The following is a 12,905-nucleotide window of genomic DNA, read 5'->3' on the forward strand; positions in this document are numbered from 1 at the left end:
ATGTTTCCCTTGGCTGGGGAGTCTAGACCCAGGGGCCTCAGGATAAAGGGTAGGCCATTCAGGACTGAGATGAGAAGAAATTTCTTCACACACAGGGTGGTGAATCTTTGGAATTCTCTACCTCCGAGGGCTATGGAGGCTCAGTCATTAGGTATATTCAAAACAGAAGTCGATAGATTTCTGATTAGTAATGGCATCAAGGGATATGGCGATAAGGCTGGTGAATGGAGTTGAGGCAGAAGATCAGCCATGATCTCACTGAATGGCGGAGCAGGCTCGAATGGCCTACTCCTGCTCCTATTTCTTATGTTCTTGTGTTGTTGCTTAATTCCCTGAGCGGTAAATGGCCTTTTTTTAATTAAAAAAATGTTTTTTTAAATAACTGACGGAATTCTATTCCTACATTTTGAGTTATGTGATCCATGGCCTAAGGTTTGAGATCGAAAGGCCGAGGTGGGAAAGAACTTTAAAAAAAAAATGTATACAGTAGCTATAAAATGTTCTCCGTAATCATTGCAAATTTACTTTTGATAAGCTCACAGTAATGACACAGCACTTACATTAATTCAATGTGAACATCGTCCTGCCTCAATAATCTAGCCAATGCTGGCAGTAAGAGCCAGTGCTGACTGTACGAAAACTAAATGAAATGCCCCATAAAATGTGCGATGCCTCCTACTAAAAGCCCTGGAATGATTTATAAGATGGTAATCACGCGTTTCAGAAAAACTATTATAAAAGTGCCTGAGCTTTGCTCTTGGCTTTTTTTTTAATGACTGTGTCGTGTAAATAGCTTGATTAGATTGCTGCCTTCGAATTGCTGTTGGGTGTTTCATGGACCGCGAGAAAAACATTGACATTACAACTTTGGAGAGGTGAAAAATCAGATACTGTATCATACTTTGGCTACTGGGAATTTTCATTGCTCACCGGGACTCTCTTGTGGTAGGAGCGAGATATTGCTGCAGGAACTGTTGAGAAGACTTCTGATCGTTATGGCCCGGAATTTGCGGTTGTAATGATGGCGAAACTGTCAGTGCTCGCTTTCGTTACTGTGTAAAACTGACAGCAACTTCTGGCGTCCGCACATGTGCAGTTAAACGCAGATACCCGGAAGTTGCTGCCACTGATACCGTGCTCCAGAGGGTGCGTTGTTGCGGTCTTCGCTGATTCAGTCAACACAGAATCAGTAAATTGATGTGAACTTCTACTTTATATGCACTATTCTCGCTGTAAAACCATTAAAAAATTAAACTTTGTTGAATGAGGTTTAACTGAATTTTTTAATGGCATACTAAGTCATAATTACAGCTGAACAACCTCTCTGGCCCTGGAAAACAGATTTTATAAGTTTCGAGTGTCATTCCTTCCATTCCATGGTAAAAATTTCATAGATTTTTAAAATAATTTTTATTTTTTTTAAAGTTTAGTTATAATATTTCAGCTTCTACATTACCCCCATATGTATGTCCCAATCTTTATTTCATTTTCTGTAAAGTGATTAAAAAGTGAATGATAATCAGTGCTTTTTACTTCCTGGTTTGCTGTCCATCTGATTGGCTGCTCAGCCTGCTTGTTGACTTCACTGTTCCTGGACGCCACAGATCCCCATAGCTGGCGCCAGATTGAAACTGACATTGGAATAGAGGAAATCGCCACAGATCTTTGTGGGCAGCTTTCTTCGAGTCAGCAGTCAGTGCCATCCCTTCGCCGCTGACCACAAAATCCGGGACTATGTTCAGCACTGGGTCACTGTCTATAAGGAATCCCTACTTCCGTTCTTCTACTCGCATTCTTTCCCAGGACCCCCTAAAATGTGAAACTGCTTACCTCCCCATCAGTTTTTCTTCCTTCTACAGACTTTTAAAACAAAATTTGGCAGCACCTAAACTCTGCCTCATGATTTACCTTGATGGTGTCCTCCAATGTGGGCCTTGTACCTTTACGAAGCTTCTGATTTTTTTTTTGAAAAGGTATTTGTTGTATGCTGTTGAAGCTTTAGTGGAGACTGGGTGGGTGCTGCTTTGGGTTACTGCACTGTGGATTCAAAATCCTAGTGAAATTAATCAGACCGATTGAAAGTTGCTGGCTGTACAGGTCTGATGTGAAATTAATTGGACCAGTCTTGATCCATTTCCTAGTGAGTGCAGCACAAAACCAGCCTCAAGTCTTGGTTTGACGGAGACCCGGTAAGACTGGCTGGTTTGGGAAGTGCAAAATGCAGACTGGTGCAATTGGGAGTGCTCTACTTGGATTGGAATAGAGGCAGAGGATTGGGGCAGAATAGAGGAAGCTGTGAATCCTGAGTGTCTTCTCAGGCAGTCCCTCGGAACCGAGGATGACTTGCTTCCACACTAAAAATTAGTTCTCGGGAGACTGAGTCCAATGTGGGGCCTACAGTCTCTGTCACAGGTGGGGCTGACGGTGGTTGAAGGGGCGGGTGGGTGGGGTGCTTGGGTTGATGTGTGCTGCTTGCGCTTGGCTTCTGCTTGCTCCCGGCGAAGAGACTCGAGGTGTTCGGTGCCTTCCCGGATGCTTCTCCTCCACTTTGTGCGCTCTTGGGCCAGGGACTCCCAGGTGTCGGTGGGGATGTTGCATTTTTTCAAGGAGGCTTTGAGGGTGTCCTTGAAGCGTTTCCTCTGCCCACCTGGGGCTCACTTGCCGTGTCTGAGCTCCGAGTAAAGCGCTTGTTTTGGGAGTCTCGTATCGGGCATGCGGACGATGTGACCCGTCCATCGGAGCTGATCCTGAGTGTACTATACTTGATGTGGAAGTACTCCATGCTGCCAACAAGTAGGCCAGGCGTTCTGCTCCCCAGCTCTTGAACCATCCACCTTGAGGAGCAGATAAATGAGAGAGATGCTGGAGAGGAGAATCATCACCTGTGGATATATCTTCAGTGCTCTCCAGTAAATCTCCATTTTACCATATCTGTAAGTAAATCTAAAAAGAGAATAATCAGGTTAATATTTTGGGTAGAAACTTTGTCCGAACCCTGCACACTGAAACATCAACCTGTTTGTTTTGTTTTCCGATTGTGTATTTTCCCATTTCATTCCAGAGTTTGTGTTTAATTGGTGCAAATTTTCTGGGTCTAAAGTTTAAAACCTCCATTCACGGAAGGAATGGATTCAAAATTCTGCCACATTACCATAACCCTGACTCTCTCTCTCTTTCCTTGGTTATCTTAACTGTTTTCCCCTGAATTTTTCCTACAGGAAGCCTACAGCTGCCTTCCTTGACTAAAGAGATGAAGCCCATCGGCTTGTTTGACTCCTTGAGCACTCTGTCGAAGCCTTCAGCGTCCCTGCAAACTTTCAACAGTCTGTTGACTCTCACACCCAGCAGCTGCAGCACCACCAGCTCACTGAGAAACCTCTTGTCCTCCAGCTCGGGGAAGGTGAGCCTCGCTTTGTTCCTCGTTCAACCTGGCATCAGTTAGGTCGGCCATGGTCTTTTTTTTTTGTGTCTTGTTCTTTTTAAGTATGTAACAAATTGCACTAAATGATCACTTTGTGTATATCTGTTGCTGTGAGCCGTTGGACTAAAACTCCACTTAAGCGCAGTTCTATGAACTTTGTCTTTTTTCTAGTTGATGGTCAAATAGTGTAGATCACTGGGATGAAAGTTCAAAGAAAATTCAGAAACCTGGTAAGAGTGGTCAGAGGGGCAACGAGGAATCTGGAAAGGAGTAGGGCTGGGGTGGGGGGGGGGGTGGGGTGTTGGTGAAGGACGACTTGCATTTACAGGAAACTCTCGATTTACCGGCACCTAAATAACCAGAAACCTCTGTTAACCGGCAAAATTCAGGAGTAGGTTCAGGTAAGTTTTACTTCATATTAGTGGCCGTTCCTGGATCTGTGGCTGTGTAACCGGGGTTCTTGCACCTGTTGCTAAGCAACAGGGACGCCTGGATCTTGTGGCCTGGGTTCCTGCACCTGTTGCTAAGCAACAGGGACGCCTGGATCTTGTGGCCGGGGTTCCTGCACCTGTTGCTAAGCAACAGGGAAGCCTGGATTTGTTGCTTGTACCTTTTTACTATACCTCTGTAATCCGGACTTTTTGATAAACCGGCATCCTGTCGGTGCCGGATAAAAAAAAAGTTTCCTGTATTTAGCGCCTTTCCTGACCTCGAGACATCCCAAAGCGCTTTACAGCCACTGAAGTACTTTTTTTGAAGAGTCGTCACTATTGCACTGTCGGGAACGCAGCAGCCGACCTGCGAACAGCAAGCTCCCACCATGTGATCATGACCAGATCACGTGTTTTAGTGATGTTGGTTGATGGATAAATGTTGGTCAGGACCCCGGGGTGGGGAACTCCCCTGCTCTTTGAAATAGTGTCATGGGATCTTTTACATTCACCTGAGAGGACAGACGAGGCAAGGCCTCGGTTTAGCGTCCCATCGGAAAGTAGGCGCCTTCGATTAGTGCAGCGCTCCCTCGGTACCGCCTGACAATATACTTGGTGATGGCATCGAACATAAGAAATCTGAGCAGGAGCTGGAGTAGGTCATACGGCCCCTCGAGCCTGCTTCGCCATTCAGTAAGATTATGGCTAATCCTCGACCTCAACTCCACTTTCTATCGGTCTCAGCCTTGAATATACTCAACGACTGAGCATCCACAGCCCTCTGGGGTAGAGAATTCCAAAGATTCACAACCCTCTGAGTGGAAAAAATTTCTCCTCATCTCAGTCCTAAATGGCCGACCCCTTATCCTGAGACTGTGATCCCATGTTCTAGACACTCCAGCCAGGGGAAACCGCCTCGGCATAAAGTTTCAAGTTAAATATAACACTGACCAAATGTGGAGTAAAATTCGCTTTTCCCTTGGGTATGATAGTGCAGTGGTTATGGACTAGTCCTGGACTAAAACCCAGAGGCAGTCACTTCACACTCCACCATAGCAGATTGTGAAATTGCGTTCAATCAATTTGGGAATTTGTGGATTAGTGCCGGAAAAATAACCTGTGAAAGCTGCTGGATTGTCACAAGCACCTAACTGGTTCACTAATAATCTTTCAGGAAGGCAACCAGCCACCTCTGCCTACACGTGACTCCAAACCCACATTACGTGGTTGACTCTTGATGCCCTCCGAAGTAGTCTAGCAAGCAACGGAGTTGAAGTGCAGTTGCTTCAAGATGGCGGCCCACCACCACATTCTCCAGGCAGCTAGACATGAGCAATAAACGTGGCATTGCTGCCGACACCCAAATCCTGAGAACAAATATGTTTTAAAAACTCTAATCCAACCCATTAATGAGCGTCTGCTGTGCCAATGTGATGCTGTTCCCACACTAGCCATCCTTAAAGCCTCTATTGTTCTGGTCTGTATTAAATTATGGGCAACTTTATGTTGCGGCAGAGCACCTACGCGGCTGTCGGAGAGGGGCTTGTTCGAACTGACTCTCCTCTCCTGTAAAATAACTCGAAGAGCGTTGCATTTTAACATTTCCACGTTTCTGTATTAGTCTGATACAGGATCAAAGAGCACCTCGAACCTCCTCGATGACATCTTTGCCTCCCTGGTGCAAAGCAAACCCCCCAGTGATGGATCGAAGACACCGAGCAAAGCGTGTGATACCAGAGAGCTCGCAAAGGCTGCGCCTGGGAGGGTGGTGATCTTTGGCTCTGATACCCCTCATACCTGGTACTGCGGTGGGCGTTTGCTGTGCTTGCAAGATCCGAGCAACAAGAACAATTGGAATATTTTCAGAGAGTGCTGGAAGCAAGGGCATGTAAGTGTGGAGACTGGAACACCTTGCGGAGAAAGTTTTAACAATGCAAGAGGGGTGTGCAAGCATCCGAGGGAGACGCCATATTGATTGTGTGTTGACTTTATTGATGTGGAATAAGTAAAGTAAATACAATCATTTTAGTACAGAGCAATAAGCAAATCGGTATTAACTGCCCCTCTGGGTAGAGTCGTAACCTATGCCTCTTCCTGGCGTCGTTCTACTCTCTACCACAAGCGCTCTCTTTCTCCCAGTTTATATCCTGTCTCCTTTCAGCCGGGTGCAGAGGCTCATCACCTGTTTCTTGTATTGTCACGTTACTCAATCATGTGCAAATTCACTTCATTATCGTTCACACTCCTGAGGATTGCCTGCAGATCTTAATCCATCCTACTTCCTCTGACCAATAGCCCACACAATGAGATCAATTGGTTTTTAGTTGAGCAATTCTACCTTACTGTTGCATCACCGGAAACTCATTAACCCTATGTTTGATCTATCCGAATACTTTCTAAAAGGTAGTTCTACCATCCATCCTGCTTCCTGACTGGGTGTGTGTTTAATATTGCTTGTCTAATGTTTTGATCAGTTGGATTATTCGCACCTAATCACGTGCCACCCCACTCTCCTTTGAAGACCTCTTTGGCCAAAGTTTTGATCAGCTGTCCTCATATGTAGCTCGGTGTCAAAATGTGTCTGATAATCGCTCCTGTGAAGCGCCTTGGGACATTTTGCTATGTTAAAGATGCTATATAAATGCAAGTTGTTGTTGTAACAGTGAACTTATCTTGTATTACTTCCTCTGTTGACTGCTCCATTCTTCATGGCACACTTGGATTCCTTTTTAGCAACAGTTTGATTTTTTTGTTTTCTTTCTTTAGCCGGTAATTGTATCTGGTGTCCACACAAAGCTACGTGAAGAACTCTGGAAGCCAGAAGCATTTGGGAAAGAGTTTGGAGAGCAGGATGCCGACCTGGTTGACTGCAGAACCAACACGATTATCGCTGGTGCAAAAATCCGAGACTTTTGGGATGGATTTGAAGACCTTTCACGTAAGTGGTGTTGACAAAGCACGTCCGTTTTATATAGCGCCTTTCACGGCCTCGGGACATCCCAAAGCGCTTTACAGCCAATGATGTACTTTTGAAGTGTAGTCACTGTTGTAATGTAGGGAAATGCGGCAGCCACTTTGTGCACAGCAAGGTCCCACAAACAGCAATAAAATGACCAGATCATTTTTTTTTTTTTAGTGATTTTGATTGAGGGATAAATATCGGTCAGGATATCGGGAAGAATTCTTCAGCTCTTCTTCGAAATAGTGCCATGGGATCTTTTGCCTCCAACTGAGAGGACAGGTGGGGCCTCAGTTTAAGGTCTCATCCGAAAGACGGCAATGCAGCACTCCCTCAGTACTGCACTGGACTGTTGGCTTATGAGCTGAAGTCTCTGGATTTTGGACTTGAACCTACGACCTTCTGACTCCGAGGCAATAGTGATGCCACAGTTGACACCACCGTTCAAAGTGATGTAAAGCTTAGTCAGGTAGAGGGATCTTTGCCAGCTTGGTCAGAAAAATGGTTCATGTGGCAGAGCAGCTTCGCTGAGCATTGGCACACTGGTGCTCAATTCCACAGAGGAGAACAAACCTTCTGCTCTGTCATGGGGAGATGCCAAGCAGGCCAGATAGATGAAGGAAGAGAATTGCATAGAAACATAGAAGATAGGAGCAGGAGTAGGCCATTCGGCCCCTCGAGCCTGCTCCGCCATGCAATGCAATCATGGCTGATCATCCAAATTCAGTACCTGGTCCCTGCTTTCTCCCCATACCCCTTGGTCCCTTTAGCCTTGAGAAATTAAAGATTATTGAAAGAGATTTACCCAGAATATATGTTTAGCGGCATGTGATCAGTCCCAAGGGTTGTGCAGTGAGTAGATAATCTTGTGAAAATTAATTCTATTTTGATTGTGCATGTATATTCTCCAGTAATTACTGTGTCTGTCTTGTTGCTATGGGTAGTCCAATTTAATTCAGTATTATTGCGCTGTGGTGCGGATAATTAAGGTACCTTGCTACAACATACTAATACTGTATGTGACACTGAAAGTTAACATGCAGGTACAGCAAGTAATTAGGAAAGCAAATGGTATGTTGGGCTTTATTGCAAGAGGATTTGAGTAAAGACGTCTTACTGCAATTATATAGGACCCTGATGAGACCACACCTGGAGTATTGTGTACAGTTTTGGTCTCCTTACCTAAGGAAGGATATACTTGCCATAGAGGGAGTGCAACGAAGGTTCACCAGACTGATTCCTGGGATGGGGGGATTGTCCTATGAGGACAGATTAAGTAGACTAGACCTATATTCTCTAGAGTTTAGAAGAATGAGAGGTGAGCTCATTGAAACATACAAAATTCTTACTGGGCTTGACAGGGTAGGTGCAGGGAGGATGGTTCCCCTGGCTGAGGAGTCTACATAGAAGATAGGAGCAGGAATAGGCCATTCGGCCCCTCAAGCCTGTTCCGCCATTTAATGAGATCATGGCTGATCATCCAAATTCAGTACCCCATCCCTGCTTTCTCCCCATATCCCTTGATCCCTTTAGCCGTAAGAAATATATCTAACTCCTTTTCTTGAATATATTTAATGAATTGGCCTCAACTGCCTTCTGTGGTAGAGAATTCCACAGGTTCACCATTCTCTAGGTGAAGAAATTCCTCCTCATCTCAGTCCTAAATGGCTTACCCCTTATCCTTAGACTGTGACCCCTGGTTCTGGACTCCCCTGCCATCGGGAACATCCTTCCTGCATCTAGTCTGTCTAGTCCTGTTAGAATTTTATAAGTTTCAATGAGATCCCCTCTCATTCTTCTAAACTCCAGCGAATACAAGCCCAGTCGACCCAATCTCTCTTCATACGTCATTCCTGCCATCCCAAGTATCAGTCTGGTGAATCTTCGCTGCACTCCCTCCATGGCAAGAACATCCTTCCTCACTTAAGGCGACCAAAACTGCGCACACTATTCAAGGTGTGGTCTCACCAAGGCCCTGTACAACTGCAGCAAGACATCCTTACTCCTGTACTTGAATCCTCTCGCTATGAAGGCCGACATACCATTTGCCTTTTTAACCGCCTGCTGCACCTGCATGCTTACCTTCAGCGACTGGTGCACAAGGACACCCAGGTCTCTTGCACTTCCCCTTTTCCCAATCTATTGCCGTTCAGATAATAATCTGCCTTCCCAGAACCAGGGATCACAGTCTCAGAATAAGAGGTCAGCCATTTAGGACTGAGATGAGAAATTTCTTCACTCAGAGGGTGGTAAATCTTTGGAATTCTCTACCCCAGAGGGCTGTGGAGGCTCAGTCGTAGAGTATATTTAAGACAGAGATCGCTAGATTTTTGGATATTAAGGGAATCGAGGGGTATGGGGATAGTGCAGGAAAGTGGAGTTGAGGTAGATGATCAGCCATGATCTTATTGAATGGCGGAGCAGGCTCTAGGGGCCGAATGGCCTACTCCTCCTATTTATATGTTCTTATAGTTGGGAGTATGAGAAAAGCTTGCAGCGTTGTGCTGTTCTGATATGCCACGTCACTTTATGCCCTCTCCTGCCATATACAACCATCTGGAGCCAAAGCAAACCAGCACGAAGATTAGTCCTCTTCTGCTGTTTAATCCAGAAATATAGTACATTTGTTCAGGTAGGGTAACCTTGTCCACCAAACACCTGTCCCCTCAAACTGGACCTGGCATATGTCACCACACGTAGTCCTTGCTGTATTTGAGCCATGAAGATCACTCCTAATCTGCACTTCACAGAAGAATCCAGAAGTATTTGCTTCAGACAGTTAGTTGTATAATTGGAGTAATTAGTGGAAGGTACTTGACCAGAAGCAGGTGGTGATGACGTTTATGACAAGCGTGAGGGAGTTGATCACATTGTGAATCCCTGGTGATTAAAATTATTATCTTTGTTTCCAGCAAGCATTTTCTGTGTGCAGATACTGTGAATTGTGTGATGCAAGTAAATTGGCAAGAAGGAAACAGAAAATGCTAGAAGTGAACAACAGGTCATCACTATCTGAAAGAGAAAGATTGGTTTAATGTGTCTGGTGCAACCCGCCACCAGAACTGGACTCTCATCCTTCCTGGCATAAGAACATAAGTAGGAGCAGGAGTAGGCCATACGGCCCCTCGGGCCTGCTCCGCCATTCAATAGGATCATGGCATTTATTCCAGTTTTCCTTGCACCTATTTGCGAGGTGCCTTGGGATGTTTCTTTGCATTGAAGGTGTTAGATAAATTGTTGCTGCTTAATATTTACAGCATCTATTGTATGCTCCCTTGCTCCCCATTGGAAAGAAGTGCAGTCATACAGCAAACTGAGATGAGGAGGAATTTCTTCACTCAGAGGGTTGTGAATCTTTGGAATTCTCTGCCCCAGGGGGCTGTGAATGCTGAGTCATTGAGTATATTCAAGGCTGAGATAGATTTTTGGACTCTAGGGAATCAAGGGATATGGAGATCGGGCGGGAAAGTGGAGTTGAGGTTGATGATCAGCCATGATCTTATTGGTGGTCTTATTGAACGGCAGAGCAGGCTCGAGGGGCTGTATGGCCGACTCTGCTCTTAGTTCTTATGTTCTTAACGTTCTTATAAATGTTCAGATACTTCATTAAAGTTAAATATCAATGAAGATTGTTGGGTCATAACACAAGGAGAAACGAACTATTTTCCACAGTTGAGAGATCATTATTGTGAGGTTTAACTGTAACTTCCACCCCCCCCCCCCCCCCCCCCCATTTTAAGGACGCCTTGCAACAAAAGAGAGGGAGCCGATGGCTTTGAAGTTAAAGGACTGGCCTCCAGGAGAGGATTTCAGAGACATGATGCTTTCTAGGTACGTGATCTACTCGGCTAAAGATGCGGTTGTCAAAGAACTGGTTATGCTGCACTGCAGGCACATTAACATTTAAGTTTGATATATTGTATAATACCGAGAATTTATTTAGAGATTTTTATAATTCATTCTGTGGATATGGGCATCCCTCATTGCCCTTGAGAAGGTGGTGTTGGGTGGCCTTCTTGAACTCGCTGCAATCTGTGTGGTGAAGGAACTCCCACAGTGCTGTCGGGTAGGGAGTTCCAGGAATTTGATCCAGCGACGATGAAGGAACAGCGATATACTTCCAAATTAACAAATGGTCTTCTACTGTACTGTGCATTTTTCCTATAGATTTGATGATCTGATGAATAATCTACCCCTGCCTGAATATACCAAGCGAGATGGCAAGCTGAACCTAGCCTCCAGACTGCCAGACTTTTTTGTTAGACCTGATTTAGGTCCAAAAATGTATAATGCTTATGGTAAGTGATCTGTGATTTCCATTCAGAAACAGAAAGCAGGAAACTACAGGCCAGTTAGCTTAACATCTGTCATAGGGAAGATGTTAGAAGCTATTAATAAAGATGTTATAGCAGGGCACTTAGAAAAGTTCAAAGTAATCAGGCAGAGTCTACATGGTTTTGTGCAAGGGAAATCATGCTTAACCATTTATTGGAGTTCTTTGAGGGATTAACATGTGCTGTGGATAAAGGGGAACCGGTGGATGTACTGTACTTAGATTTCCAGAAGGCATTCAAAGAAGGTGCCACATCAAAGGTTATTGCGGAAAATAAAAGCTCATGGTGTAGGGGGTAACATATTGAAACGTAGCAACATAGAAGATAGGAGCAGGAGTAGGCCATTCGGCCCCTCGAGCCTGCTCCGCCATTCAATGAGATCCTGGCTGATCATCCAAACTCAGTACCCTGTCCCTGCCTTCTCCCCATATCCCTTGATCCCTTTAGCCTTAAGAAATATAGCTAACTCCTTCTTGAATATATTTAATGAATTGGCCTCAACTGCCTTCTGTGGTATAGAATTCCACAGGTTCACCACTCTCTGGGTGAAGAAATTCCCCCTTCATCTCTGTCCTAAATGGCTTACACCTTATCTTTAGGCTGTGACCCCTGGTTCTGGACTCCCCTGCCATCGGGAACATCCTTCCTGCATCTAGTCCTGTTAGAATTTTATAAGTTTCAATGAGATCCCCTCATTCTTCTAAACTCCAGTGAATACAAGCCCAATCGACCCAATCTCTCTCCATACGTCATTCTTGCCATCCCAGGTATCAGTCTGGTGAATCTTCGCTGCACTCCCTCCATGGCAAGAACATCCTTCCTCAGATAAGGCGACCAAAACTGCACACAATACTCAAGGTGTGGTCTCACCAAGGCCCTGTACAACTGCAGCAAGACATCCTTGCTCCTGCACTCGAATCCTCTCACTATGAAGGCCAACATACCATTTGCCTTCTTAACCGCCTGCTGCACCAGCATGCTTACCTTCAGCGACTGGTGCACAAGGACACCCAGGTCTTGTTGCACTTCCCCTTCTCCCAATCTATTGCCGTTCAGATAATCTGCCTTCCTGTTTTTGCCACCAAAGTGGATAACCTCGCATTTATCCACATTATACTGTATCTGCCATACATCTGCCCAATCACCCAACCTGTCCAAATCATACTGGAGTTTCTCGGCATCCTCCTCACAGCACACGCGCCCACCCAGCTCTGTGTCATCTGCAAACTTGGAGATATTATATCTAGTTCCCTCGTCTAGATCATTAATATATATTGTGAATAGCTGGGGTCCTAGCACCGATCCCTGCGGTACCCCACTAGTCACTGCCTGCCACTCGGAAAAAGACCCGTTTATTCCAACTCTTTGCTTCCTGTCTGCCAGCCAGTTCTCTATCCAACTCAGTACCTTGCCCCCAATCCTGTGTACTTTAACTTTACATGCTAATCTCTTATGCGGGGCCTTATCGAAAGCCTTCTGAAAGTCCAAATACACCACATCCACTGGTTCTCCCTTATCTATTCTACCAGTTACATCCTCAAAAAAAATTCCAGTAGATTAGTCGAGCACGGTTTACCTTTTATAAATCCATGTTGACTTTGTCCGATCCTGTCACTGTTTTCCAAGTGCTCTGCTATTACATCTTTTATAATGGACTCTAGCAATTTCCCCACTACCGACTTCAGGCTTACCGGTCTATAATTCCCCGTTTTCTCTCTACCACCTTTTTTGAATAGTGGGGAAACGTTAGCTACCCTCCA

At 45.1% G+C, this 12,905-nt stretch overlaps 1 protein-coding gene across 1 annotated transcript in view; it reads left to right on the top strand.

Moving 5' to 3' along the window:
- Window positions 1-12,905, top strand: part of LOC147123666 (lysine-specific demethylase 3A-like) — an 86,760-nt gene that overhangs the window by 59,790 nt on the left and 14,065 nt on the right. The window contains 5 exon segments of the mRNA XM_085975495.1: window positions 3,219-3,400; window positions 5,474-5,740; window positions 6,619-6,790; window positions 10,552-10,642; window positions 10,979-11,109. Of these exon segments, the coding sequence (XP_085831621.1) occupies window positions 3,219-3,400; window positions 5,474-5,740; window positions 6,619-6,790; window positions 10,552-10,642; window positions 10,979-11,109 (843 nt within the window).

The sequence above is a fragment of the Somniosus microcephalus genome, chromosome 2, assembly GCF_052327205.1.
Source record: "Somniosus microcephalus isolate GS21.2 chromosome 2, FLI_Smic_1.0, whole genome shotgun sequence".
Classification (NCBI taxonomy): Eukaryota; Metazoa; Chordata; class Chondrichthyes; order Squaliformes; family Somniosidae; genus Somniosus; species Somniosus microcephalus.